We start from the raw sequence: 25,626 nt of genomic DNA on the forward strand, positions 1-25,626 counted from the left end.
ACTAAAGCCTTTTTGTTTCTTTATGCCAAGGGGCGATTAGCAACTCTTCATGACTTTAAAGCTACCCACAGCAGACCTAAATTTGAGCATCAACAACAATAAATATAATGCACTTAAAATGCATTTTATAACATGAAACATATTTGACATGACATTCGTAAATTTATTTTTGATACTTGACATGATATTCGTAAACATACATATCTGACATCAAAAGTAAGAACAACACTTTTATTTTTATGTTAATATTGATAACCGCTTGTAATAAAGCCCCAAACAGATTAAGTTGTTTCAAACAAAAATGTCTAGCTTGTTTATTCACTCAATGGAGAAATTGTAAGTTGAAATTCCTCTTTTGGTCGGACACTTCCTTTAAATGTGATTTCTAATGGTGGTTTCTGAAAATTGAAAAACAACATATTTCACCAATGACCAGATGTTATTGAAAAAGAAAAAAAAAAAGAAAAAAAATCTTTTACCTAAAAGAGTGCATTTAAGTGATTGAAATACACTTACTGGTGTATCAGGGCAAATATCAAGTTCAAAGTTCAGTAAAATCTTGGAAATTGCCATTTTCATCTCAATCAAGGCGAACCTCATTCCAATACAGTTTCGTGGACCAGCTCCAAATGGTTGAAAAACTATTGGGTTGATTTTACTCATATCTTCCATTCTAAATCCAAACATTGCAAGGAATAATTCAATAAACAACCAAAACTGATTCAAAAATTAAAACACTGATTATTTTTTAGCATCAATATCTTAAGGGCACACAATAATAAAACCACAATTTGCCTGTCTTCAAAATATCAATATATATCAACCCAGAACTATTTTGTGTTTTTTGTTCTGCTGTTACCTATCAACAACTAAATAAACATACTTGGAGTTTAAACTTACCGCTCTGGTTTGAACTTCAAAGGTTCATCCCAGTATTCCTCATCTCTACCAAATCCATAGTTGGGAATGTCAACATGACAACCTGCTGGAATGGTCACTCCATTTATAGTGATTTCCTTTTCACAATATCGGGAATTCCTACAAAAATGTGCTTGTTACATTAATGAACCTACCAGATTGTAACCCTGGAAGTTTGATTTAGGGCTTAGTTTAAACCAAAACAACCAAAAAACAAATACAACAAGAAAAATTTCACTTTACCTGACAACAGCAGGGTAGATTCTTAGTGTTTCATTAATACATTGAGTCAAGTATTTAAGGCCTGACATCACTTCATATGTTAAACCACCCTTAAAAGAAGAATAAATAGGGCATTCAAATATATATATTTTTAAAAAGGACAAAAGTCTTACATGTTTCTCCACATCTTTTTTAACTTCTTGGCGGGCCCTCTCTTGTGCATCTTTGTAGTTTGCAAGATTGTAGATCACAAACAACATTGTATTTCCAGTGGTCTCAAATCCAGCCAAAATCATCAGAATACTGTTTCCTACTATTTCATTTCTTGTCAGACCTGAAAATATGTGTTACTGTAAAATTTATGCTCTTAATGCGACTATTTGTTATCCAAAAAGAGTTCTAGTGTAAAATTGAAAATAATTAAAGTTATCTGAAGCAATTTACCTTTAGTTGCTGTTTTTGTTTCTGCTTCTGATATTTCCAAGTTTAGCATTTGTATCATGAGATCAATTCTCTGAAAAGTGACAAATTTGTAATGTTTTTTACTAAAACTGATACAAAAACAGTGAATAAATACATATGTGTCGCCAAATTAGCAAAGTCTCTTACTTACAGATTTATCATAATCCTTGTTTTTGATTACAGCATCAACTAGCCCAGCAAAATGTCTAATGGATTCTGAGGGTAATATAGAATAGTTGAACAGTTCAGCAACTCTTTGCAAAGGTGGAAATATAACTGCAAGAACAAAAAGGTTAACTTATTGTTAACAATTTAAAAAAATTTTTAATAACAAACTTAAAACGCCAAACAGAGGTTAATTTTTTTATTAGTTTTAAACTCCATACTTACAAAACAAAAGGAAAGCGATTCTTGTTCCTCGTTTCATGTCAAATAGCTTTTTGGCCATTTTAAACAATTGTGAGTTTTCATTGGAAGAATCCTAGATAAATTTACATCATTACACATGCTTTGTATGTTTTGGTTTAAATGAAATATAATAACTAATTAAGCACAAAATAATCCAAAATGTATACTAAAGTCACCTGAGTATGCATGTCCACATTAAAAGCAGACGAACAAATGACATCAAGTGACAGTTTGGTGAGGACTCTAACATAATAAGATCCGGTAAACAACTAAATTTCTCCTCAATTTAAAACAAATTAACAACTTACTGTTTTGGTGAAAACTTTTCATCATCGTCTTTCAGTATCCTGTTAAGGTTTTCCACCATTTTATCTGTACAACCTTCAATGATGCCAATCATTTCCTTCAGTTTTGTAGTGGAAAATAATGGAGACATACTGGTCCTGCATGAATTTTTTTTATATTTTGTTTTTGATCAAAGCAAGGAAAACAATTTATTTTGCAAGGGCTTTGTTTAAGGAATTTTCATACTGGTGTAACGTTTACTGCATTTCATTTGTATCCTTGAACATATGAAAACATGTTCAAATACCTTAAACGCTTCCAATGGTCCCCTGTAGCGGATGTCAGAGCCTTGTTCATTTCTTTTCCATTCACTCGATTTAAAGTTCTCTAAAATACAAGTAATGCTCTTGTTCAAATTTCTATATATTTACTAAAGCTGCATGTATGTACCACAAACTATTTACCTGTCTATCTCTAAATACTCCAAATTCTTTGATTTGAACTTGCTTCAGAATCTCTGGATCAGCCACTATAATGTGTGGATTAAGACCAGCATAGGACCTATAAGACAGAAAATATAGTGGCATGCCAAATTTCATTTAGAGGGCCTGATTTACCACAACTTTACTTTTGAGTTAATAATAAATAAAACTGGAAAAAAATACATTCATTACTGCCATGACCAAGAAAGGCAATTATGTAATGGCTATTTAAATTCATTTTTTGAAGACTTTTGCAATTAATGTCAGTTTGACTTACCCATAAACTAAACCAAACTTCTTTTTCCTTTCAAGATCTTTCTTGAAAAACTAAAACAAAACAGAAAATCTTATCAAGTTCAATCATTAGGTCAACATGCAGAACATGGTTGGTCACCTGTTTAAAAATATCACTTTCAAGGCAACAAGCATATTAGCTTTGTTCATGCAAGGTTTGAAAATTATTTTATTCTACTTAAACCTAACTGTATGAGTAAACATTTTTAGTATAAGCATAACTTAGCTCACCGAATCTGGATCATCTTTTAATTCATTCATGTTTCCTAGCTTAAAAACGCTTGGAGGATCATGTGGAATGTTGTGTTTCTTCAAAATCCCAAACTGCTTGTTTATGTACAATCTGCACAAAATACAATGTATTGTTTAAAAAAACACGACCCTAATCACATTGTGAAGATTAGCGACCAAAGCGTTTACATTCTCTTCAATGGGAATTTTAAGTATGCAGTTCTGTTTCCAAACAAGATACTCCCTTGTGTTGATCACTTTGCAATAGATGGCGACATCAAATTTTGCTTGTCATTAACAATTTGCTTGAAAATTAAAATGTTTGGAAAAACTTTCAAAAAGCCACTTTTAAAGCCAAATTTGTCAAAGAGATAAAACAAAGAAATGCATGTACAGTTTACAACAGCAGGCTCTAAAGTCAATCTTACTGCAAATCATATTGATCTTCCCACCAATCTGGAAAACCACCCATTTTTGTGTGCCTAACTTACCTCGCAAATAACACAGCAGAAATCAGTAAAACCCACGTTTCAATCGACAAAACACACAAAGGACAGTACATTTTGTACCGCTTGCAAGTAAAATCTGGCTTTGGTGCGCATTTGCAGCTTATATTTAAGTGGCGAATTAAGAAACGCAATTTGATGTATGTCGTCATACTGGACACGCTGTTTCCCCGAGCTTCCAACAGATTATTGTTTTGCTTCGTTTCTTTTGAGGCTAAAGGGAAAGCCCCTATGATTTGTAACAACGCAATCGGCGATATTTTTTTTAAAAACATAAAGGGACTAAAATTTGTTCATGTCCTGTTCTAGGTTGTGTAAAGTCTTGTCTTTTTAGGCTAATTTTTTTAAGCGCAGTGTTAATGCATACCAACTGCATTAAGATGGCTGAGTTGATGGTGAAAGCTTTATCTAAATACTTCATAAAAGTTGGAGTGTATTGGTCAAAAAGGGCAGAATCTGGTGTGTAAATGGGCAAGGTAATTTTGGTGTGATCAACTTACAAGCAAGATTGTAATAATGATCCAATAGAACTGAAAAACAATGGAATATTTTGCACAATGTTAAAGTATTGGGTCTGGTAATACCTTCATTCTCGCCTAACTTCATTTTCCTTGCCAGCAGTAGGGAGGATCGATTTGCTAAACTTGCTTCGTTTTAGGTGTTTTTTACAACAGGTACAAACATGTTCTGTTACATATTCGACTGAGGTTTATTAAATGCATCATATAGCTTTCAATACAAAATTTCACTTTTATTTACATTTCTCAACAGTTTTTTCATAACTTTTTCTGAAAAATCCACAATAATACTTCATTGGGAACAATAAAAAAATTACAATGAATAAAATTAAACAACATGTATCAATCCAAAGCAGAGGACAGTTTTCTATCCCCTTCGCTTTGCAATTTAAAAGCTCTATTCAGTCTCAGAAAAGGCCAAAATCATTCATTCTGAATTAAGGGGAGTAACTTTAAGTGAGAAATCCTCCTTTGGGCGCACACTTGCTTTGAATATAATTTCAAGTGGAGGTTCCTGAAAAAAAGGACTTTGTCAACCATACAAACAAATTGTTCACCACAAAAATAATGCTTATGTAGCTATACAATGGTTTAAGACTTTATTACATATTTCTAAGATGTCAAAGCATACCAGTGAAACTGGTTAAATTGACATTTTATAATAAGTTAAATTACCATATTGTAAAATGGATTAAATTGAAGTATTGTAGAACAGAAAGTCGTTTAAAAAAGCGCTAACACCTAAAAGCATAAGACAGTAACCCAAGGTACACTTTACTTACTGGTGTGTCTGGGCACATGTCCACTTCAAAGTTAAGCAGAATCTTGGAAATTGCCATTTTCATTTCAATCAAGGCAAATCTCATTCCAATACAGTTTCGTGGACCGGCTCCAAATGGTTGAAAAATAATTGGGTCTATTTTACTCATGTCTTCCATTCTAAAGAGAAAAAATGACTATTTATTAGACTGCACTTAATTAAACTTAAATGATTTTTTTGTGGACTGTTCATATTTTTTTAAATTTAATTTTAAATTTGTAGGAGCTAGTACAGATTTAAAACTGTTACAATTTCAATACACAGAGAACATTGGACTGGTTTTATTGCAAGTTTTAATAATGACATCTCATATTGATTTATACTAAGGGTGGGCAACCTACCGCCTGTAGCAACTTTTGAGCGGCCTGTGACTCGTATTTTATTTTGATCGGCCACACGGCATGTATGTGTTAAGTCCCATTTTTGTACCAAAGAGTTGTCACATTAAATGTTGATAGTTATTAGTTTATTACTAATAATAGGTATTGTTACGTACAAAGGCAAAATCATTGTGTGTTTGACTTTACCTATGCATCACCGTCGGTGCGGCCCGCCTCGGCAATATATCGATACTTTTGACCCGCGCATGCAAAAAGGTTGCCCACCTTTGATTTATACAGTCAACACATTATAATGCAATCATATTGAGAGCTTCAATGGTGTAAAGCAGTTTGGTATTTTTTGCCATAACTATTCCTTGAACCTTATATTGCAAGCAAACTCACCGTTCTGGTTTGAACTTCGTGGGTTCATCCCAGTATTCTTCATCTCTGCTCATGCCATAGGTTGGAATGTCAACATGAATACCTGCTGGAATGGTCACTCCTTGGATTGTGATTTCTTTTTCACAATATCTGGAGTTCCTGTAAAAAATTGACATGACAAAATTTATTTATCAACAAAACTTCTGATTAAAGTTTGTTTGTATAATGCTTTTTCCCGAAAGCAAAGTATCTTGCAAACTATCCTTTGCTAGGTATTTCAGAAGAATCACATTCTTCCGACTTTAATTGTACTCCGTCAACAAAACACGAATTTTTACAACCCTTTTATACCTGATAACAGCAGGGTAGACTCTTAGTGTCTCGTTAATACATTGAGTCAAGTATGTTAGTGTACCAATGGCTTCATAAGTCAATCCACCCTGTAAATCAAACAAAATCACTGTACTAAAACGGATGTAAAATATGTGGTTCGGTACAAACCAAACCCAACTTCTTTCTGTAATTTACTTTCATTGCAAATAAAAAATATATTCATCACAATTTGGGTATAAGAAAGTCTACTTTGAGCAAACAAAACTTACATGTTTTTCGACGGCCTTCTTAATTTCTTCTCTGCATTTGTCTTGCTCATGTTTGTGACTGGCAAGATTGTAGATCACAAACATCATAGTATTTGCAGTAGTCTCATATCCACCCATGATCATCACAATACTGTTTCCAACTATTTCGTTTCTTGTCAGACCTTCAAAAAACACCATCATTTCACAATATCAAAACAAAACTGGTAGGAACTAGAAAAAATTATGAAATGCTTTAAAATACTTTACAATGAACAAAACAAAAAGTATGAACTCCTGGGTTAAGTATGTAGTAAGCAAAGTTGCTGTTTTTTAATCCTGTTTGTGGGGCATATGCGGTATAAACCAGCATCAGGTAGAAAAAAATACATGTATATATATATTTGGCCCATCGAGAAAGGGTACCCAAAACATCTGGAAAACAAGAGTAATGGCAGGGAACTAGCAATAAACTAAAATTAAACAGGTAAAACATATGTTAAGTTTATTCACATTTCTATTCATGTACTCACAAAAAAGAAATGTTTTTAAAATCTCTACAGTAGGATTGCTGGAATATGATGCAATATTATGAAATACACACTTAAAATGGTACATAAAATGTATTACTAATTTTTACCTTTGTGTGCTGTTTTTGCTTCTTCCTCAGAAATTTTTTCATTAAGCATTTGTGTCATCATGTCAACTCTCTGAAAACATTAACGTTAAAGGAAAAAGAGTAAAAACACTTTTTGTATCCTACAAGAAATTGACAAAATTGATTTAAAACACAGTTTCTCAACCAAAGTGGTAATGACCACCTATGTGCATTTTGTAAATTATAAAGTATTATTTTGTAAAAACGCACATTTTGTAAAACGAACAGGAAATTAAATTGTTATACAAGACTAACTGTTTTGTCATGGTCTTTGTTTTTGATCACAGCATCAACAAGCCCGGCAAAATACTTAACAGCTTCAGATGGGAATATGGAATAGTTAATAAGTTCTCCAATCCACTCCGTAGATGGAAAAACAACTGAATTATAGAATTATGAATGTAAATTAAAGTAAGTAAATAAGTGTTGTGTTTGGTAGGTTACTTACAGAATGTAAAGAAGGCAAAACTTTTCGAAAGTTGAATATCAAAAAGTTTGCGTCCCATTTTGATTAGTGTGGGTTCTTCGCCATCATCCTGTACAGCAACCACACTGTATTATTTTTTGTTTTATGGTGTATAGTAGCATACCTACTAATTTTAGAGTTGGACTGTGATATAAATCATAAATAATAAATTCATTTTTGTGAAACATAATAAAACAGGTGTTTTAGCTTGTTTGTATACCTGTTAAATAAACGTTTCTTGTTATTGAACTAGGACGGTGAATCAAAAGCCTATCATTTCTTGTGAAAGATCACATATTGGGGTTCATTAAAGATTACAAATTGGGGTTTCAAAAAGCACCTATCGGGGTTTAGTCAGAAAAATTAACCTAACACATGTATACCAGTGACAAACAAAACAATAGGAAATGTTGGTTAAACAGACACTTTAATTAAACTTTGAAACTAATCCAAGTTGTAAATATTACCTGTGTATGCATGTCAACATTGAAAGAAGTTGAACAAATCACATCCAGTGACAGTTTGCTAAGAACACTGCAACCAAATAATAGATGTAAATTTCCAACTAACAAAAAACAACTCTTCAACAGATTTATAATTTTTTTATTTACCATGAACCACAAGATCTATTTATTCCTATAAAGTATTTATAACAGAAACATGAAGGATTTTAATGTATAATCTTTATAAAAACGACTAACTCTGTTGGCATGAATTTTCCATCTTCATCTTTTGATATTTTATGGAGATTCTTTACCATTTTATCTGTGCATCGATCCATAATACCAATCATATCCTTTAGTTTTGAGGTGGAAAATACTGGAGATATTGTTGATCTGCATTTGCAAAAGCGATATTAGCCTATGTTTCTAATACATGCAAATTTTTAATGAATTACTACTGAGGGAAAAACATTACAAAAACTTGCAAGATTTTTTTGTTTTCCCCAAAAAAAGAATGCAAAAGAAAAGTTGCTGTAAACTTGTACTAATGTGTTGAAAACTTCACACTTTTTTAAAGTTTTATGTTTCTTGACAGTTTGTGACAAAGATTTAAGAAGAAAATGTTGAAACTTCACATGTTTTTAAGTATTACGTTCTAGACTGTTTGTGACAAATAGTACTTACCTTATTCTTTTCCAGTGGTCACCTTCTGCGGAGGTTAAAGCCTGATTCATCTCTTTGCCATTTACTTTACTAAAACTTCTCTAAATACAAACCAACAAGTCAAAGCTGATGCATACAAAAGACAAATTCTTAAATTAAAAAAAATAACCATGAAATAAAGACAACTACAATCAAAATAATTTAGCTTTTTCAACATTGTTACATGTTGTTGTATGTGTGTAATGCAATGGTGTTTAAAATATAGAAACAATTTACCTAATCAATCTTTAATCGATATCATTTTATTGGAAACATTGTAATGCATGATGTTAAGTTTTTCAAAGTAATGTTGGTTATTATACCTGTCTGTCTCTAAAGATTCCAGCTTCCTTTAGTTGGATTTGCTTCAAAATTTCTGGATCAGCAATCGTAATTCGAGGATTGACACCCACATAGGTCCTATAAAAAAGAAAAGTGGTGAAAATTGTATTTTGCTGTTGGATGCAAGTGGCACCAAAACTTTAACAAATAAAAAAGCAGAACTGCTGCATTATTTTAACTGTTTACTTTTTCCTAACATATCAAAACTTCTTGCTTTGTTTTCCACTTGATCTGTAAAAAGTACCTACCCATATATTTTTCCATACTTCTTTTTTCGTACAAGATCCTTTTTGAAGAACTGCAACATTAAAACAAAAAATTATTGTTTTCTGCCAAACATTTGTTTTTTAAACTAATGTTTTACTGGTAAAGAACCAAATTTTACTACATCCAAATGTGACAATATGAACCAATTAGTGTAAATGTTAATTTTATAATTACCGAAACAAGATCACTCATCATTTCATCCATGTTACCCAATCTAAAAATGCTTGGAGGTGCATGTGGGATGTTAAGCTTTTTCAAAACTTGATATTTTTGGTTTATGTAGTACCTGGAAAAAAGAGTAAACACATAGTGATGTAAATGAAAAGTAATGTTTGCTGATCTGACATCTAAAATGGATTGAAAACCTTTGTTTATTTTTTAATTTTGCAAAAGAATTCTGATTTGAACTTGAACATTGCAACACAGGGGAACTCCCAGCAAGGCGCACGTTTGCGTCACGTGACAATACACAAAATAGATTGGAGGTTTACTAAATTTTGTTACAGGCAGCCTAAACGATATTTAGTGAATTCACGGTACTAGAGGTTGAGTTGATGAAAGACAACATAGTAACACAATTGCACTAAAACAACCTAGAGGTCGGAAATAGCTGCGCAACGTCAAAATGTTATGGAGTGCAAAAAATGTCGGGCACAATTGGTGGATAGTGGTACAACGCGCTGCAGCTACACCGTAGGTAAGTTGCAGGTTTCACAAAACGTGTTTATTTTACGGCTACGTAGGTTCTGTTGTACAATTAGTTGTCTGGAAGGCAATTTGAAAAGACACCTGAATATTGCAGAAATATTCACAACAACAATAACACTTTTTCTTACCTTGCAGCTAATATAGCAGTAATCAAAAGTATCCATGTTTCAATTGACAAAATGTCCAAAGGCCCGTACATTCTGTTGATTGCTTAGCTTAGCAGTGCGTCAGGTTACAAAGCAACTATGCTCAGCGAGCTACTGGCGCCGTGGTTTCGTCACGGGATCAGTACTTAGCAGTCGCGATTTTTTTTGTTTACCACATGACGTCATGGCTAAAGCGTGACCGTTTAGTCACGTGATAACCTCTGTTCGAAGCCGCCTAGTATCGTGTAACGGTGGGAAATGTTCGTCTTTAGTTGAAGTAAATGCATTTAATTCTAAATTAGGGCTGTTGGATTCAATAAACTAGTGTTTTTGAAAGCGTCATTGCGTGCATGTGCAAATATCAGAACTTATTTTTACAATTTGGACACGGATCTGTCCACAAGTCAAATAAGGATACATATTAATATAAATTACTCGATTGCGGCATAGAAGCATTTGCAGAAACCCGTGAAGCATTTTTATTTTAACGTCTATTCGACCCATTCTATTCCTCATCACGGCGAAAAAGGCTTAAACCGACATTCCCAATAAATGCACAAACTGAATATAATGGCGTTTGGTAATCAACATACATATAGTTTCCGTGGTGTTATTGCTTTCATTGTGTTTCGTCATTGCAGTCTGCATTGCGTCACTGAAACGGGCTGTGACTTACGCGCCACAGTGATGATGCAATGAAGCGACATGTTATACGTCACCACAGTTCGTGCTGTTGGAAAAGGGTTTTGCGTTAAATCGCGTGTTTCAAGAAATGCCCATCTAAGTTGGCACAGTAAAATATTTAAAATGTCAAGCGCATTTGCACGCAACTGTACAAGAGTGCTAGTAGAATCCTTCTCGTAGGTGACCTAAAAGTTTTGATCACAAGACAAGCCCACATATTTGTGTTTACATTCCAACAGCGGAAATAAGAATACGAACGCCGTAAGCTCAATTATGTCGTCAAAACAGCCACGTTGGAAGACAGGCTGCCATTAAAACACTGAAATTCTCGTGATTCGTCACGCACTAATGCACTTACTACTTGATTTGTTTGTTCGGTAGAGCTACTAACACTGAGGAAATCCCCGTACATCTTTGTGTTACGTTTATTTATTTAAGATGTAATTTACCGATGTAACGCTTTGGAAGAATTGTTTACTATGTTTGTTCAACCTGTTAACAATCTTGTGACACAGGCCGGAAGTGCATCTTAAGAGAAAGGTATTGGTGTCGTCCCGTGATCCACGTCTTATTATTAAGCTCTGCAAAATTTATACTTCCTCACCTTGGTGCTGCAAACTTTGAACTTGCTTAGCTTAGAAATTGGAACTTTTGTTAATGTTGTATTGATGCTGACAGTAACGTTGTGTGAAACGTTGGTAGAGCTAACACAAGGACTCAGCAACGGAACATAGGCGTTTGTAACATGGTAATAATTACTGAGTCAGCAATTTGTAAGATTTGCTTGACAAAACCACAAAAAATACATTTGACAAAAAAAATCATTTGACAACAATGAAAAAATAATAATGAATAAAATTACAGAACAAAGTGTCAATCTTTAAGCAGGTTCCAGATAGAAGGTTTTCCATTCCCTTGCCTGACGATCAAGGGTTTATAACAGCCTCAGAAAAAATCTTTCATTCTGAATTAAGGGGAGTAACTTTGAGTGAAAAATCCTCCTTTGGGCGAACACTTGCTTTGAATACAATTTCAAGTGGAGGTTCCTAAAAATACAACAAGGATTTTGTCAAATGATGCTGGGACATATTCTGCAGCACATACAAGCAAAATTTTCACCCGGAAATATGGTTCATGTTGCAATACCGAGGTTTAAGGCTACATAACACATTGCTACAATGTCAATACATACCATTAAAACTGGCAGAATTTACAATTTATAGTTAAATGAAATTGAGATATTGTAACAGCTCTACCGCTTAAAAGCCTACACCTGTGGCCCCTTTAGTGGGCCATGGGCCCTGGTTGAGAACCACTGGTTTAAGACCTCACAACATATCTCTAAGATGTCAAAGCATAGCAGTAAGACTGTATAAATTGACATTTTATAGTTAAATTATGTTACAATATTGTAGAATGGAATAAATTGAAATATTGTAAAAAGCACTACAGCTTAAAAGCATAAGACAGGAACACATGGTACACTTTACTTACTGGTGTATCTGGGCACATGTCCACTTCAAAGTTTAACAGAATCTTGGAAATTGCCATTTTCATCTCAATCATGGCAAATCTCTGTCCAATACAGTTTCGTGGACCGGCTCCAAATGGTTGGAAAATAATTGGGTCAATTTTGCTCATATCTTCCATTCTTAACAAATAACATTTGATTTGAATGTTTTATATTTTGAAAATTCTTTCAACATTTTAGGTTAGTAGTTCTTAACCAGGGTTAAAGTAAACCCCAGGGGTTCGACGAAGGGCCGGCAAAGTACAATAGTGCAGGAAAGGTTTTTGCCATATTCTTTGGTACTGTTTGCAAAAACAGAAACAATATTTAGTTGCTAAAAGGTAGTAACCACTAGGGATGGGCCCAGCCGAGCCAGAACCCGAGTACTCGGTACCGAGCATCGCTGTTTTTAATGCTCGGTGCCCGGCCGAGCAGTTGCAGAAACTGACCCGGGCGTTAAATTTGCATATTTATGCCCTGCTAACATACGGAACTAGTGTTCTAAAGGGTGTCTATGAACAAAAACGAATAATTTTTCAAATGTATTAGATAGTGGAAAAACGCGTACTTAAAGGGCATGACAGCTTAATAAAACACCGCCGGTGACGTGAGAGACCTTGTAGAGCTAAAACGTAGAAAGGGGAATTTTGTGACGTCATAATGCACAGAGCATTAAAGTGAGATGCTCGGTGCTCGACCAAACAGAGCATTTGCGGTTTTGGCACATCCCTAGTAACCACCAATTTGCTTTCCTCTGTGACATAACAACGAGTTGTACGCAATAGTATGTGTACTTATTCGGAAGCAGCATAAATGATTCTTACACCTGACCTTCAATAAGTCCACACTGTTGTGGAATATAAAGTGACTCATGCTTCTTTAGTTTGATTTTGCATCTTTTGGTGTAATTACTTTTTGACAGACTACCGACACACAAACCAAGTCAGTCACACAATGCCCTTATTTGATGCCCGCTAACTTTTGTTATTGTTTGAAGACAAAATAATATCAGAGTCAAAGTAATCTTGAAAGTTCTTGAAAAAAGTTGCAATTATTTTTATGTCATAAGTTAACAAATTAACTAAAGTGATTGCTTTATTGGGTTGACAATCATGATTTTATTTGTAAAACATCTGGTTTTATATTAGACAAATATGAAACTAAGTGGGGTTTGATGTAAGCGTGTAGAAATAACAGTAGGTTCGACATGATAAAAAGATTAAGAACCGCGGTGCCGTATACATGATTAACAACAAACTCCCAAGTTTTAAGTTTACCGGAGTACATACATTATAGTGCAAACATTTTAACAACTGTTGTGGTTATCATCAGCGTAAGGAAGTTTCATAGTTTTGTTTTTTACAAAACTATTTTCATGTTTTTGTCAAGTATTTCTTGGATCTTAGTTTGCAAGCAAACTCACCGATCTGGTTTAAACTTCAAAGGTTTATCCCAGTATTCTTCATCTCTACTCATACCATAGGTTGGAATGTCAACATGACAACCTGCTGGAATGGTCACTCCATTTATAGTGATTTCCTTTTCACAATATCGAGAATTCCTGTCATAATATTTTTTATTGTGGCAAAACATACTTGGTTAATATTTGATGCACAACACTGCTGGGATGTTACATTTTGTAGAATTTACTTTACTGAAACCAAATGTCTTACAAACTCTACTTTGCTTACATTTTAGAATAATGGTATTCACACATCTTTAATTTCACTCTATCAACAAAGTATAAATTTATATAATCCTGGATATTATAATCTGAATATTATAAACCCTACCATACCTGATAACAGCAGGATAGACTCTTAGTGTCTCATTAATGCATTGAGTCAAGTATGTTAGACTTGCAATGGCTTCATAAGTCAATCCACCCTGCAAGTAAAAAATATCATTGAACTAAAACTGACAATGAATTATGCAGTTCCTTACTACGGAATTAATTTCTATCATCACTATTATTGCAATTTAAACAAAAATTTATTCTAATTTGGCTGAAAGAAGTCTACTTTAAGCAAAAAGAAAACTTACATGCTTTTCGACGGCCTTTTTCAGTTCTTCTCTACATTTGTCTTGCTCATGTTTGTGACTGGCAAGATTGTAAATCACAAACATCATAGTATTTCCAGTAGTCTCAAATCCAGCCAAAATCATCAGAATACTGTTTCCAACGATTTCATTCCTTGTCAAACCTTAATAAGACAAAGCCATTTCACAATTTAAAGTCAAAACAAGTTTTTTCAAAAGTTTTAGTCAAAACAAGTTTGGGTCTCTACATCACAATGACTCAAATACTATACATTTCATAAAATACAGATTTGTCAGTTGTTTCTACCCTTTGTAGCTGTTTTTGCTTCTTTCTCGGAAATTTTCATGTTTAGCATTTGTCTCATCAGGTCGACTCTCTAGAAAAAAATCATTGCAAATGCAAAAGATAAATTATAAACATTGCTCAAATACTTTTATTAAAACAAATCCGCTGCCCAACAAAGCAATGAAGAAAATGATCAAGTGCATTTTCAACTATGGGCATTTTTACAATTTGGTAGACAACATGCACTTTTACTGAACAATTTCTTTAGTTTTTTATTACTTTGTAAATAGCATCCATAGAGGTAGTGGAGGAAAAGATTGAGAAGTGCTAATTAAAAATAGCTTTACTAATTAGCATTCCAATTTAAACATATACATTAAACACATGGGCATACAAAACTCACTGTTTTGTCACAGTCTTTGTTTTTGATCACAGCATCAACAAGCCCAGCAAAATATCTAATGGACTCTGATGGGAATATGGAATAGTTAAACAATCCAGCAATCCTCTCCAAGGATGGAAAAAGAACTAAAGAAATTGCAAACTAAAGTAAGTAAATCCATGGTCATATGTAGAAAGTTACTTACAAAAAGCAAAAAAGGCAATATTTTTAAAGAACTGGATGTCAAAAAGCTTTCGTCCCATTTTCAGTAGTTGTGATTCTTTGTTGTCATTGTCCTATACAAAAAGTTTGGATCAAACATTTTGGTTAGAAGCTCAGAGCTTTTGTTATAGGATTGTGATAATCATGAAAAACCACAACTTTTTTATAAAACATAGGGTACAAACATTTGTTTTTGCAAAATTCTGATGAAAAGCACTAAAATTGTGGCCACTTGCATGAGATTTATCATAAAGTCCCCTTTTATTGAACATGGACTGTGAAATCAAAATCTCTTGTTTTAAATAAACTCTAGTTATCTATCTCTTCAAGTAAATTGCATTTTGACAAATTGAACTTTGAAGAAATCTGAATCATGTGTATGAAGGACATGTACTTTAAATAGACAATTTATTGTAAAATATTTCATAAAAATAAAGTTTTATAATGTCACCTGTGTATGCATGTCAACATTGAAAGCAGATGAACAAATTACGTCCAGGGACAGTTTGCTAAGAACACTGCAAAACAAAAAGGAGAATTGTAACTACAGCATTGACACATTTATCAAACAAATGGAAATATTTTTATTTAACTGTTCTTATTTATGACCTATGTTGTAGTACTAGTATTAATAGGAGAACTTTATTGCTGTGCACACTCGAAAAAACTACAACAACTTACTCCTTTGGCATGAATTTTCCATTGTTATCTTTTGATATTTTGTGGAGATTTTCTACCATTTTATCTGTGCATCGTTCTACAATTCCAATCATTTCCTTTAGTTTTGCAGTGGAAAACACAGGAGAAAGTGATGTTCTGCATTTGCAAGGATTACATCAGTCTGTGCTTACAACTAATGCACACAAATGCAACAAACTTTCATTGAGACTTAAACACTAACATACAAGATTTTTCTTAACATAATATAACAAAGAGTAATGTTTTCTACCAACTTTAACATACTAGTGAATGTAAAAGCTTACACATTTTTTAAAATGAGTTTTGAAAGACTTAGTGACAATGATTACTTACCTTAGTCTTTTCCAGTGGTCCCCTCGAGCAGCAGTTAATGACTGATTCATCTCTTTTCCATTTACTCGACTAAAGGTTGTCTACATACAATCCAAAAGTTGATGCATACAAAATATATTATATATTATTTTTATACTAGATGGAAAGTGCAAGAATTAACAGCCAACATCAAACTGAGTTTTTTCAACATTGTTAAGTCTTTTGTTTTGATTATTTTACCTGCCGGTCTCTAAAGATTCCACTTTCTTTAAGTTGGATTTGCTTTAAAATTTCTGGATCAGCAATTATAATTCGAGGATTGACACCCACATATGTCCTAGAGAAAAAAATCACCATAAAAACTGTCTTCTGATTGTAGCTAGAAACCTACCCATATATTGGTCCATACTTCTTTTTCCTTTCAAGGTCCTTTTTAAAGAACTGTAATATAAAAACCAAAAATTATTTGTTTGTTTTGCCAAGCATCACTTCTACTGTTTTACCAGTAAACAACCAATCTTACACCAGGTTAAAATATGGTAATGTATTTTTATGGTAATCATATAGTCATTTATTAAATGTTAATAATGTCAACAATTTTTTATTTACTGAATTAGGATCATCCATCATTTGATCCATGTTACCCAATCTAAAAATGCTTGGAGGTTCATGTGGAATGTTCAGCTTTTTCAGAACTTGATATTTTTGGTTTATGTAGTACCTGAAAAATATAATGGTTAAAAGCTACTAATTTAGATTAAAACCACTGGTTGGTAAATTGCACCTCTAAAAATAAATCAAAAACACTTTTATTTTGTTCCCAAAAAGTTTTTTTTTTTTTGCATACAACTGATTGGGATTTTTAAACTAGCACGTTCTAAAAAGGGGAATTCCCTACAACCTACACGTTTGTGTCACGTGACAATACACAAAGCAAACGTTTCAGCTGTTTCTGTTTGCCAAATTTTTTTTCTAGCAGCTACTAAGGTTTTTTTTTAGCAAATCCAAAGTGCTGAAAACAAACTGCAAGTGGCGAAATGGGTCTTAGTTGGCGGTAAAGCAGTTTTTTTGCAATAATTGGGCTTAAAGGTAATTTAGGTACAACACGTAATTATAACACAAATATTCATGACAACAATAACCTTTTTTCTTACCTTGCAGCTAATATAGCAGTAATCAACAGTGTCCATGTTTCAATTGACAAAATGTCCAAAGGCCCGTACATCTTGTTACTGGCTTAGCAGTGTGTCAACTGTCAAGTTACCAAGCAAAAAAGCAACTATGCGTAGCGAGCTGTTGGCGCGGCGTATTTATCACGGGGGCAGTCGCGAGTTTTTTGTTTACTGGAAGAGGTCACGTATTAGTCGTGACGTCTTAGTCACTTGATAGCCTCTCAGCTGGAATCGTTTCGTGCATCGCGCAACGGTTGGAATCTCCGGTGCCTAATTTTTTTGATAACAGTAAAATCATTTCCCTCCAGAATTATGCGTTTCATAATGCTAGTGTTTTTTAAATAAAGTTCATCACATGTATGGTGTAAATATTACAAGCCTATTCACAGGTCAGCGCAGTAGAAGCGGATCCGTTCATACGTCCAATGAGGATACATAATGATATAAATTACTTGATGGCGGCATGAGCATTTTCAGAAACTGTTGAGAATAAAGTATCTCCATTTTTATGCCTATTTGATCTATTTTATTCTACACCACGACAAAAAGACCAAAACTGGCATGTTCAAATGAATATTGTAACTGAAAGTGGCATTTGTTGATCAAAATACGTTTAATTTCGAATATGTAGTTATACTTCCATTGTGTTTTGCATTGTTCAAATTCATGCTTACACTGTAGCCTACGCGCCCAGGAAGTTTTAACTAAGTCACAAGTCGATGACATAATTGGATTTACATTCCGACAGGGGAAGTTAAGATGCTCGCGTCGCGTAATTATGCCGTCTGGAAGACAAGGTTCATATTGAAAACACTTAAATTCACGTGATGCGCTACTTCGAGTTTCTTTGTTTGATCAGCAGCTTTTTGTCAGGGAAATCCACGTATCTGTTTCTGTTCCGTTAATTTATTTACGACGTTATTTATTTAACGCGGCAGCAGAAACGTGTTTGTTTGACCTATTAAAGATCTTGCGAAACTGGTCAGAGGTGCATCTTATGAGAAAAGTCTTGTGTCGTGCCGTGATTATTCAGCACTGCAAAATTCCTAACTTCCTCTACTCCGTACTACAAACTTTGAACTTCCTATGCTTAGGAGTTTAGAATTTGATTCATGTGATGTTGTTGCTGACGTTTTAAAAACTTGAGTAAATTATGGCTACTTTAGCTTGTTTAGGAATATACACGATTCTGACACAAAACTGTTTCCAATAAGGTTTTGGCTAAGTTGTTATGAAAGAACACAACAATATTTCACATTCACAAAAAATGTCATTGGGTATGAAATGGGCTAAAAAAAATTAAGTTACAAACTTTTTTGCAAACCTAAATCCGCCAGAATGCTAAACACTTAGTTTGCTCCAATTGCGATGCTAAAGCATGGTTTTAATTATTAAGGAAAGTCATTAACTTCATGTAGACTGATTTTATACACATAAGATATTGCACAAATTATTAACACTAAAAAACGTTTGATTTTTTGCACCATAGCTGGAAATAAGTGAGGATTTTAGGCATAAAAAGTAATGACAAAAAATTTCCAATAAATTCTTTCACTGGTAAATCAAAGTCTTCAGTAGGCTATTATTCAATTTTTTAAATTTATTTGCTTAAAGATAAGTGGAATTTTTTCTTTGGGTTGAACACTTGCTTTAAAGGTAACATCAACTGGTGGTCTCTAAAAATGCAATAAAGTGCTTTCAAATAAGATGTATGTCATTAACACTTTTTGTTTTTTCAAGTAATTTTACATTAAGGTATAATAAAAAAAATTTAAAATGAACTTGAAATAAAAGTACAATAAAAAAATGTTTTAACACTTACTGGTGTATCTGGACAAGTATCAAGTTTAAAGTCTAAAACTTGTTGTTGAAACCACATAATCGGTCTAGCAATTAGTAATGCCAAATCAGCGATTTTTTGAAGATCTGGTTTTGACCGAATAACTTGTTGCGATTCGGCGTGACCGAATCTATTATGAATTAATTTTAAAGCGCAAACGTGCTCCCTTTTTGTTCTTAATTGCGTACCACAGATTTGTTCCAACTGCACAAAACACGAAATCGTGTTTCAAACCATTATCGTTTTTTCTACTCTATACAAAAACCAGTAATTCATTTGCAGGTTGTAGCAGCGACGACCGAGGCAACCTTTAATACCCACAGAACTAAGATCGTATTGTAACACAAAGGTTCTGTCGTAGATAGTAGATACCACTGTTTTCCTGTTAAACTTTTGTGTTAATTTCTAAAGCGTCGCGCACGGCTTTGCGTGAACACACAATAATCCGGTGATTCGGCCGAGTTTATTTGGGAAATTGTTGCAAATTCGGTTTGGGTGATAATATAATGTAGCCGATTCAAGCCATCACTACTTCATAAACATTGAAGCGTAATGTGCCCACCGAAAAAAAGCAAACAAGACGAGTCTGCTGGTTTACTTCAAATCAAAGTTATGGTTTTGTTTGTTGGCATTATTTTCTGTCAAAAATCATAGTTTACCAGCTTGCTGTATTTAACCTAGTGGTTGAAAACTAGAACAATGAAACTCGCTAGGTTTTCAAATCCATTTAGTTAATCAACCATATGTTACGGCTTATCACACAGATTTTGCCTTACCTTGCGATAAATAAAGCAGTTATCAACAGAATCCATGTTTCCATTGATAAGATGTCCAAAGGTCCGTACATCGTACTGGCATTTGCAGAGATTTGATTTTGTGTTAATATAATCGTCTGTAGTAGGTAACGTTACAGATTTTATAACAACCATGCGACTATTAAATGGCTTTGATAAGTTTAGCGGAAATGAAAACACTTGTGCCGTGAGCATTGTGTCGTCATAACAGCTGCACAGACAACTTTCAAAACAATACTAAAATTCACGTGTTCAGCATATACCCTGGGCCCTATAAGACTTGTGCAATACATCTAGTCTGGCCTTCTTCGAACGCCAGTCATTTTGAGATGGGTCCTCATAAAAATACAGGGGCAAATTGATATACTTCCAGTTATTTGCAGCAATATATTTCAGTTTTAAGCAAAATCATACGTAATCGCCCACTTTAAATTTGAACGTCATATCATAGAGCAGGTCGTATTTATAGTTCTTTAAAACGTCAAAAAATCATGAAACAAAAATTCTTTTTTAACTTTATTTTGCACAAACTGACTTTCATAAAAAATGCTTAACCCCCAAAAAAGAAAATGAGGCTGTTAGTACACAAATTGCATTCTGAGAACAAATGGTATCTGACATAATTCCACTGTCAAGTTCCACGATAAAGCATGTAGTATGGCAGGATGAATATAAAACTGCAAATAGGTAGTACTGAGTGCAAAAATAGAATGTGAGGCAAAGGGCATAAATGCTGATGAAATAAAACAACAATGTTTCAAACTTGTAACAATACATCTGTCATAAAACTGCTGGAAAATTTGATGACTCGAATTACTTGACGGTTTATTCTCCGTTTAGTGGTCGTACAATGAGGGGAATCTTGTCTTTAGGTTGAACACTTGCTTTTAACGTAACATCTAGTGGTGGTTTCTAAAAACACAAAATTAATAAACTTACAAACATTCATTAAGTGGAATACTTAAACCAAAAACTAGAAAATAAATTCAAAAAAATAATGATTTCTTACTATTTATTGGTTATGCAACAGATTTTTTTACACTTACTGGTGTATCTGGACAAGCATCAAGTTCAAAGTTCAGTAAAATCTTGGAAATTGCCATTTTCATCTCAATCATGGCAAATCTCATTCCAATACAGTTTCGTGGACCTGCTCCAAATGGTTGAAACACTATTGGGTTGATTTTACTCATGTCCTCCATTCTATATGAGGAAAAGTTTTTTAAAAAAAACTAGATGGTCAAGCTGAATTTACTACTCTTTTATTGTAGAATAAAACAAGTTTTCACTAAGTACCCAGTCTTTACTTATCTAGGTCATTAATAAACAAATTTGTTCTTGTGAAAGTCCTGATTTACAAAAAAAGGAAGTTTAGAAACAAAAAGTATGCAAACATGGGGCCACATAACCATTGTACACTTAGCGTTTTAGAAAAATGAGGTAAAATGAATAAAAATTGAAATGTTGGGCCTTTAAGACTTACTTTAAATTTCCTATCGCTAAAGTGTTTTGTTTACCTTGACAAAGATTGTTTACCTGAACAAAGCTTGGACTTAACAAAGGAAATAAAGGGCAAACCTTGCATGTAGCCACAGTTGTGTCAGAATATCATTTTGATAAATCCAACTTTGAGGCTTTGCCTTTTGAAATTGCAAGTTCTGGCTTGTACTTTTCAGTTTAGCCCCAATAACGAACTAGTTCTTGTATTATTAGTTTGAAACTTTTCAAGTCACACCTGTCAGGATTAAACAGTGTTGGATTTTCCCAATATTCCTCATCTCTACCAAATGCATAGTTGTGGATTTCTATGTGGCAATCCTTTGGAATTGTGACTCCTTGTATTGTCACCTCTTTTTCACAGTAGCGAGAGTTCCTGTAAAACAGCAATTTTTGTTCTGATTCTGGGCCATTTCGAATTTAAAAAAAAAAAAAACTATTTTGGATTTATACTAGACTGATAAAAATACAAGTCATTTGAACAGGTATCTCACACAACAATTGCTGGGTACAATCTCAGTGTCTCATTGATGCATTGAGTCACGTATTTCAAGCTCATAATGGCTTCGTATGTTAGTCCTTCCTGCAAGTGAAAGATTTCATAATCATAAGTTTACAGGAAAGCCAGCAAATTTATGGCACCTTACATGTTTTTCAACAACTTCCTTAACTTCTTGGCGCGCCTTTTTCTGTGCATCTTTGTAAATTGCAAGATTGTAGATCACAAACAACATTGTATTTCCAGTGGTCTCGAATCCAGCCAAAATCATCTGTATACTGTTTCCAACAATTTCATTCCTTGTCAAACCTGAAAATGTGTTGAGAGATATAATTTTGCATATGGGCTACATGGAATTTTGAAGATGTAATTTTTGAACTGTTTCTTTATTCTCTCAAGTATTTTGTGGGTCAATGTACATTTGCATTGCACTTTTATTTGTATTATGTACTTTAGGTTGTAACACTGGGTTGACAATCTTTAATTGGCAATGGTGACAGCAAAGTAAATATTTTTTTACCTTTTTCAGCTGTTTTGGCTTTTTTTTCTGATATTTTTGCTTTCAACATCAATGTCATCAAATCCGCTCTCTACAAAATTAGAGTTTTTGCTACTTTATTAACTAAGCTTCACACATTGTTGCCACATTTTGAATTTTTTTCTTACCGATTTATCATAATCTTTGTTTTTGATCACTGCGTCAACTAGACCAGCAAAATACTTAATGGAATCGGCTGGAAATAAGGAATAGTTAACCAACTCTGCGATTCGCTCCAGAGATGGAAATAGCACTGTGGAAGACAATAATAAAACTTCGATGTAAATTTTGATTTGCAGAATGGTAAATACTTAATATAGGTATTGACAATTTTCTTACCAAACATCCCTAACAAAACTGATCCGACTACTTGAATATCAAAAAGTTTTCTTCCCATTTTTAACATTTGCAATTCTTCTGTTTTTGATTCCTGCCAAACAATAAACTATACCAGTGGCCATTGTATAGGCATTATATATAACTAAATGGTTGACTTTTTGCAAAAACAAAATACTATAACAAGTTGTCATATACATTACTACTAAACATTAAGACTACATTACATGTACCTGTGTATGCATATCAACATTAAACGCTGATGAACAAATAACATCTAGAGAAAGTTTGTGAAGGACACTAAAATAGAAAAGCAAATATAACAAATGAAACATTTTTTTGTGATAATAACATTTGTTAAACTTACTCTTTGGGTAAAAAAAGTCCCTTATCATTTGTCGATATTTCATTGAGTGTTTCAACCATTTTGTCGGTGCAATTTTCAACCAGGACAAACATCTCTTTTATCTTTGCAATGGAAAACATTGGAGAAATTGTGGTTCTGAATTAAAAAAAAAAGGTTTTCCTCAATAATTAATTATCTAACATTAAAAGTGTATGTCATCTTATTTGCACTTTTTTAAATGCCTGTTAAAGGTTTTTAACCAAAAAAATGCTGTTGCCCAAATACCTTATTCGTTTCCAATGGTTTCCCTTTGCGGCTGTCAGAGATGTGTTCATTTCTTTTCCAGCGCATCGAGTAAAAGTGTGCTGAAGGTTTAGAAAACTAACATCAACATTTTGTACAGTTGTAAAACTTTAAAGGTTAATTTGCCTTTTTATGCAAAGTTTTTAGATTTTTTTAACAATCTGTTTTTGTTTTGTAAATAAATATAAAAACCATTTTAATATAATTAATTTATAGGAAAAACATCGGAAAAATGATATTTAAACATAACTGTTTTTATGCATATTTTATACAACTTTACCCGTCGGTCTCGAAATATTCCACTTTCCTTTATTTGAATTTGTTTTAGAATCTCTGGGTCATAAATCATCACCCGAATATTAAGTCCGACATAATAGCTGCAAAATTATACGTGGTTTTATAATGCTATGTTTCAATCCTTTTTAAAAAAGGAGTAGTAGTATTGCAACATGTCATTATAGTTTTTAAATTGTACACGATGATGTTGCTTTTAACTGTAATTGTAAAAGACAAAAAACACAAAATTCTCTTAAACACTGCTGAGCTTTTTAATACATACCCATATATTCTACCATACTTTTCTTTTATTTCCAGAGTTTTTGTGAAATACTGCAACAAAAAATAATAGTTGTTAGAATTGCAATACATAAAGTTTAAGCTTTTATCAACCAATGTTTTCTATTTTACCAATTCTATGATACGTTTCATATGAATAATTTAAAAACGTCCAATACAAAACAATCAAATTTTTAAAAAATGTTTTAAAGTTTTCAAAGCTGCAAAGCTTTTTATTTAAACAGAGCTTCCATTTTATTACCAACTGATGTAATTTTACGCTACAGCTTATTTTAAAGCTAAGTATTGACTTGATGCTCTTACATCTAGTTAATATTATTATAAAGTTCGCCAAGTTTTACCCCATCTGGTTTCTTTCTGTCCTTGATGAGGCTTGCCAATTTCATAATGCTCATAGGCTCATGTGGAATGTTACACTTTTTCAGAATTTGAAATTGTCTGTTCACGTAGTACCTTGTAAAACAAAAACAAACTTTAAACAAATGAAATACTGGATTAGTATGGTAGTTACAGAGATTAATGTTAGCTAACCTGCTGTCATATTTATATTTAAATTGCTCAACCAAATGTTTAACTTTTTAAATATGTGGCATACCCTTTTTTATTGCACCACATACAGGCAGAAACAAAAAAACGTGTATGTTACCAGAAGAGAGGATCAAATGTTGTCATTTACATTGTAAATCACGCTCTAATTGGAGGAGTGCTTCTTTTTGCCAAAAACGCACATTATAAGCATTTAACTTTGCAACTTCAAGTTTTCAAACACCAAAAAAGCAGAATTAGCTGCAATAACAAATTTGTCTTTTAAATTACCTTGCCACAAGGAAAGCTGTTCCAAGTAGAATCCATGTTTCTAACGACAGAATATCCAAAGGACTATACATTGCTCAACGAGTTAAGACTGCAAAACGCACTAAACGTGAATAAACGTGTTTGATTCAAGCCAGTGTGCAAAGGCACTTCCTGTTTACAAACATCGTCATGCCACGTGACCACAAACCATGCGTGTCGAGGTGTCAGAAAATCCAGACATGATTTGTTCGACGTTTAATGACAAAACAGCAATTGCGAACGAAGCAGGTTTGTTCTAGTCCAATTACTGTAGTTGTTGTTGATTTGCCTTTATGCTACGGTTTGTTTATTTAACTAAAATCATTAAAGCAGCGAGAAACTGTTGATTTTTTATTTCGTCATTATGATACGAAAATGGAAGCAAAATGTCCTAATGATTGCTTGACACGAGACAAACCCTGAAAGTGTTAAGTAAAAGTTTCAAGGCTAATGTATATACGTTTATCTTTGAATGACACGAGCAACAAAACCTAAATTAATATAATTTCAAATTTTTGGTCCTATATCTGGTTTGTGATTATTTAGGTTTTCTTTGAATATTTTGTTTCAACCACAAATCTGTACATGGCTGATAG

At 33.3% G+C, this 25,626-nt stretch overlaps 3 protein-coding genes across 4 annotated transcripts; all 3 read right to left on the reverse strand.

Annotated features, from left to right (window-relative positions):
* Nucleotides 1-148: 148 nt before the first annotated feature.
* LOC145214539 (cytochrome P450 3A31-like) lies at nt 149-3,997 on the reverse strand. Its single transcript, XM_080083095.1, has 15 exons — nt 3,794-3,997; nt 3,303-3,414; nt 3,055-3,104; nt 2,760-2,856; nt 2,603-2,682; nt 2,319-2,453; nt 2,187-2,253; nt 1,993-2,083; nt 1,754-1,878; nt 1,585-1,654; nt 1,314-1,474; nt 1,162-1,250; nt 901-1,038; nt 517-673; nt 149-398 (listed from the first exon to the last, which is right to left on the reverse strand). The coding sequence occupies exons 1-15, from the start codon at nt 3,958-3,960 to the stop codon at nt 315-317; spliced, it is 1,623 nt and encodes a 540-aa protein (XP_079939221.1). The 5' UTR covers nt 3,961-3,997; the 3' UTR covers nt 149-314.
* A 496-nt stretch (nt 3,998-4,493) lies between these two features.
* Nucleotides 4,494-17,592, reverse strand: LOC145211266 (uncharacterized). The gene is made up of 30 exons (XM_080080032.1): nt 17,450-17,592; nt 16,905-17,016; nt 16,687-16,736; nt 16,536-16,632; nt 16,317-16,396; nt 15,966-16,100; nt 15,736-15,802; nt 15,268-15,358; nt 15,084-15,208; nt 14,702-14,771; nt 14,398-14,558; nt 14,153-14,241; nt 13,778-13,915; nt 12,339-12,495; nt 11,806-11,890; nt 10,143-10,224; nt 9,481-9,592; nt 9,288-9,337; nt 9,021-9,117; nt 8,680-8,759; nt 8,254-8,388; nt 8,020-8,086; nt 7,535-7,622; nt 7,342-7,466; nt 7,069-7,138; nt 6,453-6,613; nt 6,202-6,290; nt 5,872-6,009; nt 5,109-5,265; nt 4,494-4,840 (listed from the first exon to the last, which is right to left on the reverse strand). Exons 1-30 carry the CDS (start codon nt 17,518-17,520, stop codon nt 4,754-4,756), a joined length of 3,066 nt encoding a protein of 1,021 aa, XP_079936158.1. The 5' UTR covers nt 17,521-17,592; the 3' UTR covers nt 4,494-4,753.
* Nucleotides 17,593-20,474: 2,882 nt separating this feature from the next.
* Nucleotides 20,475-25,189, reverse strand: LOC145214560 (cytochrome P450 3A31-like). 2 transcript variants are annotated; one of them, XM_080083124.1, is made up of 15 exons: nt 25,013-25,189; nt 24,538-24,649; nt 24,198-24,229; nt 23,901-23,997; nt 23,603-23,682; nt 23,339-23,473; nt 23,205-23,271; nt 22,975-23,065; nt 22,764-22,888; nt 22,618-22,687; nt 22,246-22,406; nt 22,093-22,181; nt 21,837-21,974; nt 21,148-21,304; nt 20,475-21,013 (listed from the first exon to the last, which is right to left on the reverse strand). In XM_080083124.1, the coding sequence occupies exons 1-15, from the start codon at nt 25,081-25,083 to the stop codon at nt 20,927-20,929; spliced, it is 1,512 nt and encodes a 503-aa protein (XP_079939250.1). In that variant the 5' UTR covers nt 25,084-25,189; the 3' UTR covers nt 20,475-20,926. The 2 variants fall into 2 exon arrangements, with proteins under 2 accessions (XP_079939250.1, XP_079939243.1); XM_080083117.1 differs by having other exon boundaries at nt 24,180-24,229; nt 25,013-25,188.
* Nucleotides 25,190-25,626: the final 437 nt, after the last annotated feature.

The sequence above is a fragment of the Phallusia mammillata genome, chromosome 1 (assembly GCF_965637545.1).
Source record: "Phallusia mammillata chromosome 1, kaPhaMamm4.hap1.1, whole genome shotgun sequence".
NCBI classification, from domain to species: Eukaryota; Metazoa; Chordata; class Ascidiacea; order Phlebobranchia; family Ascidiidae; genus Phallusia; species Phallusia mammillata.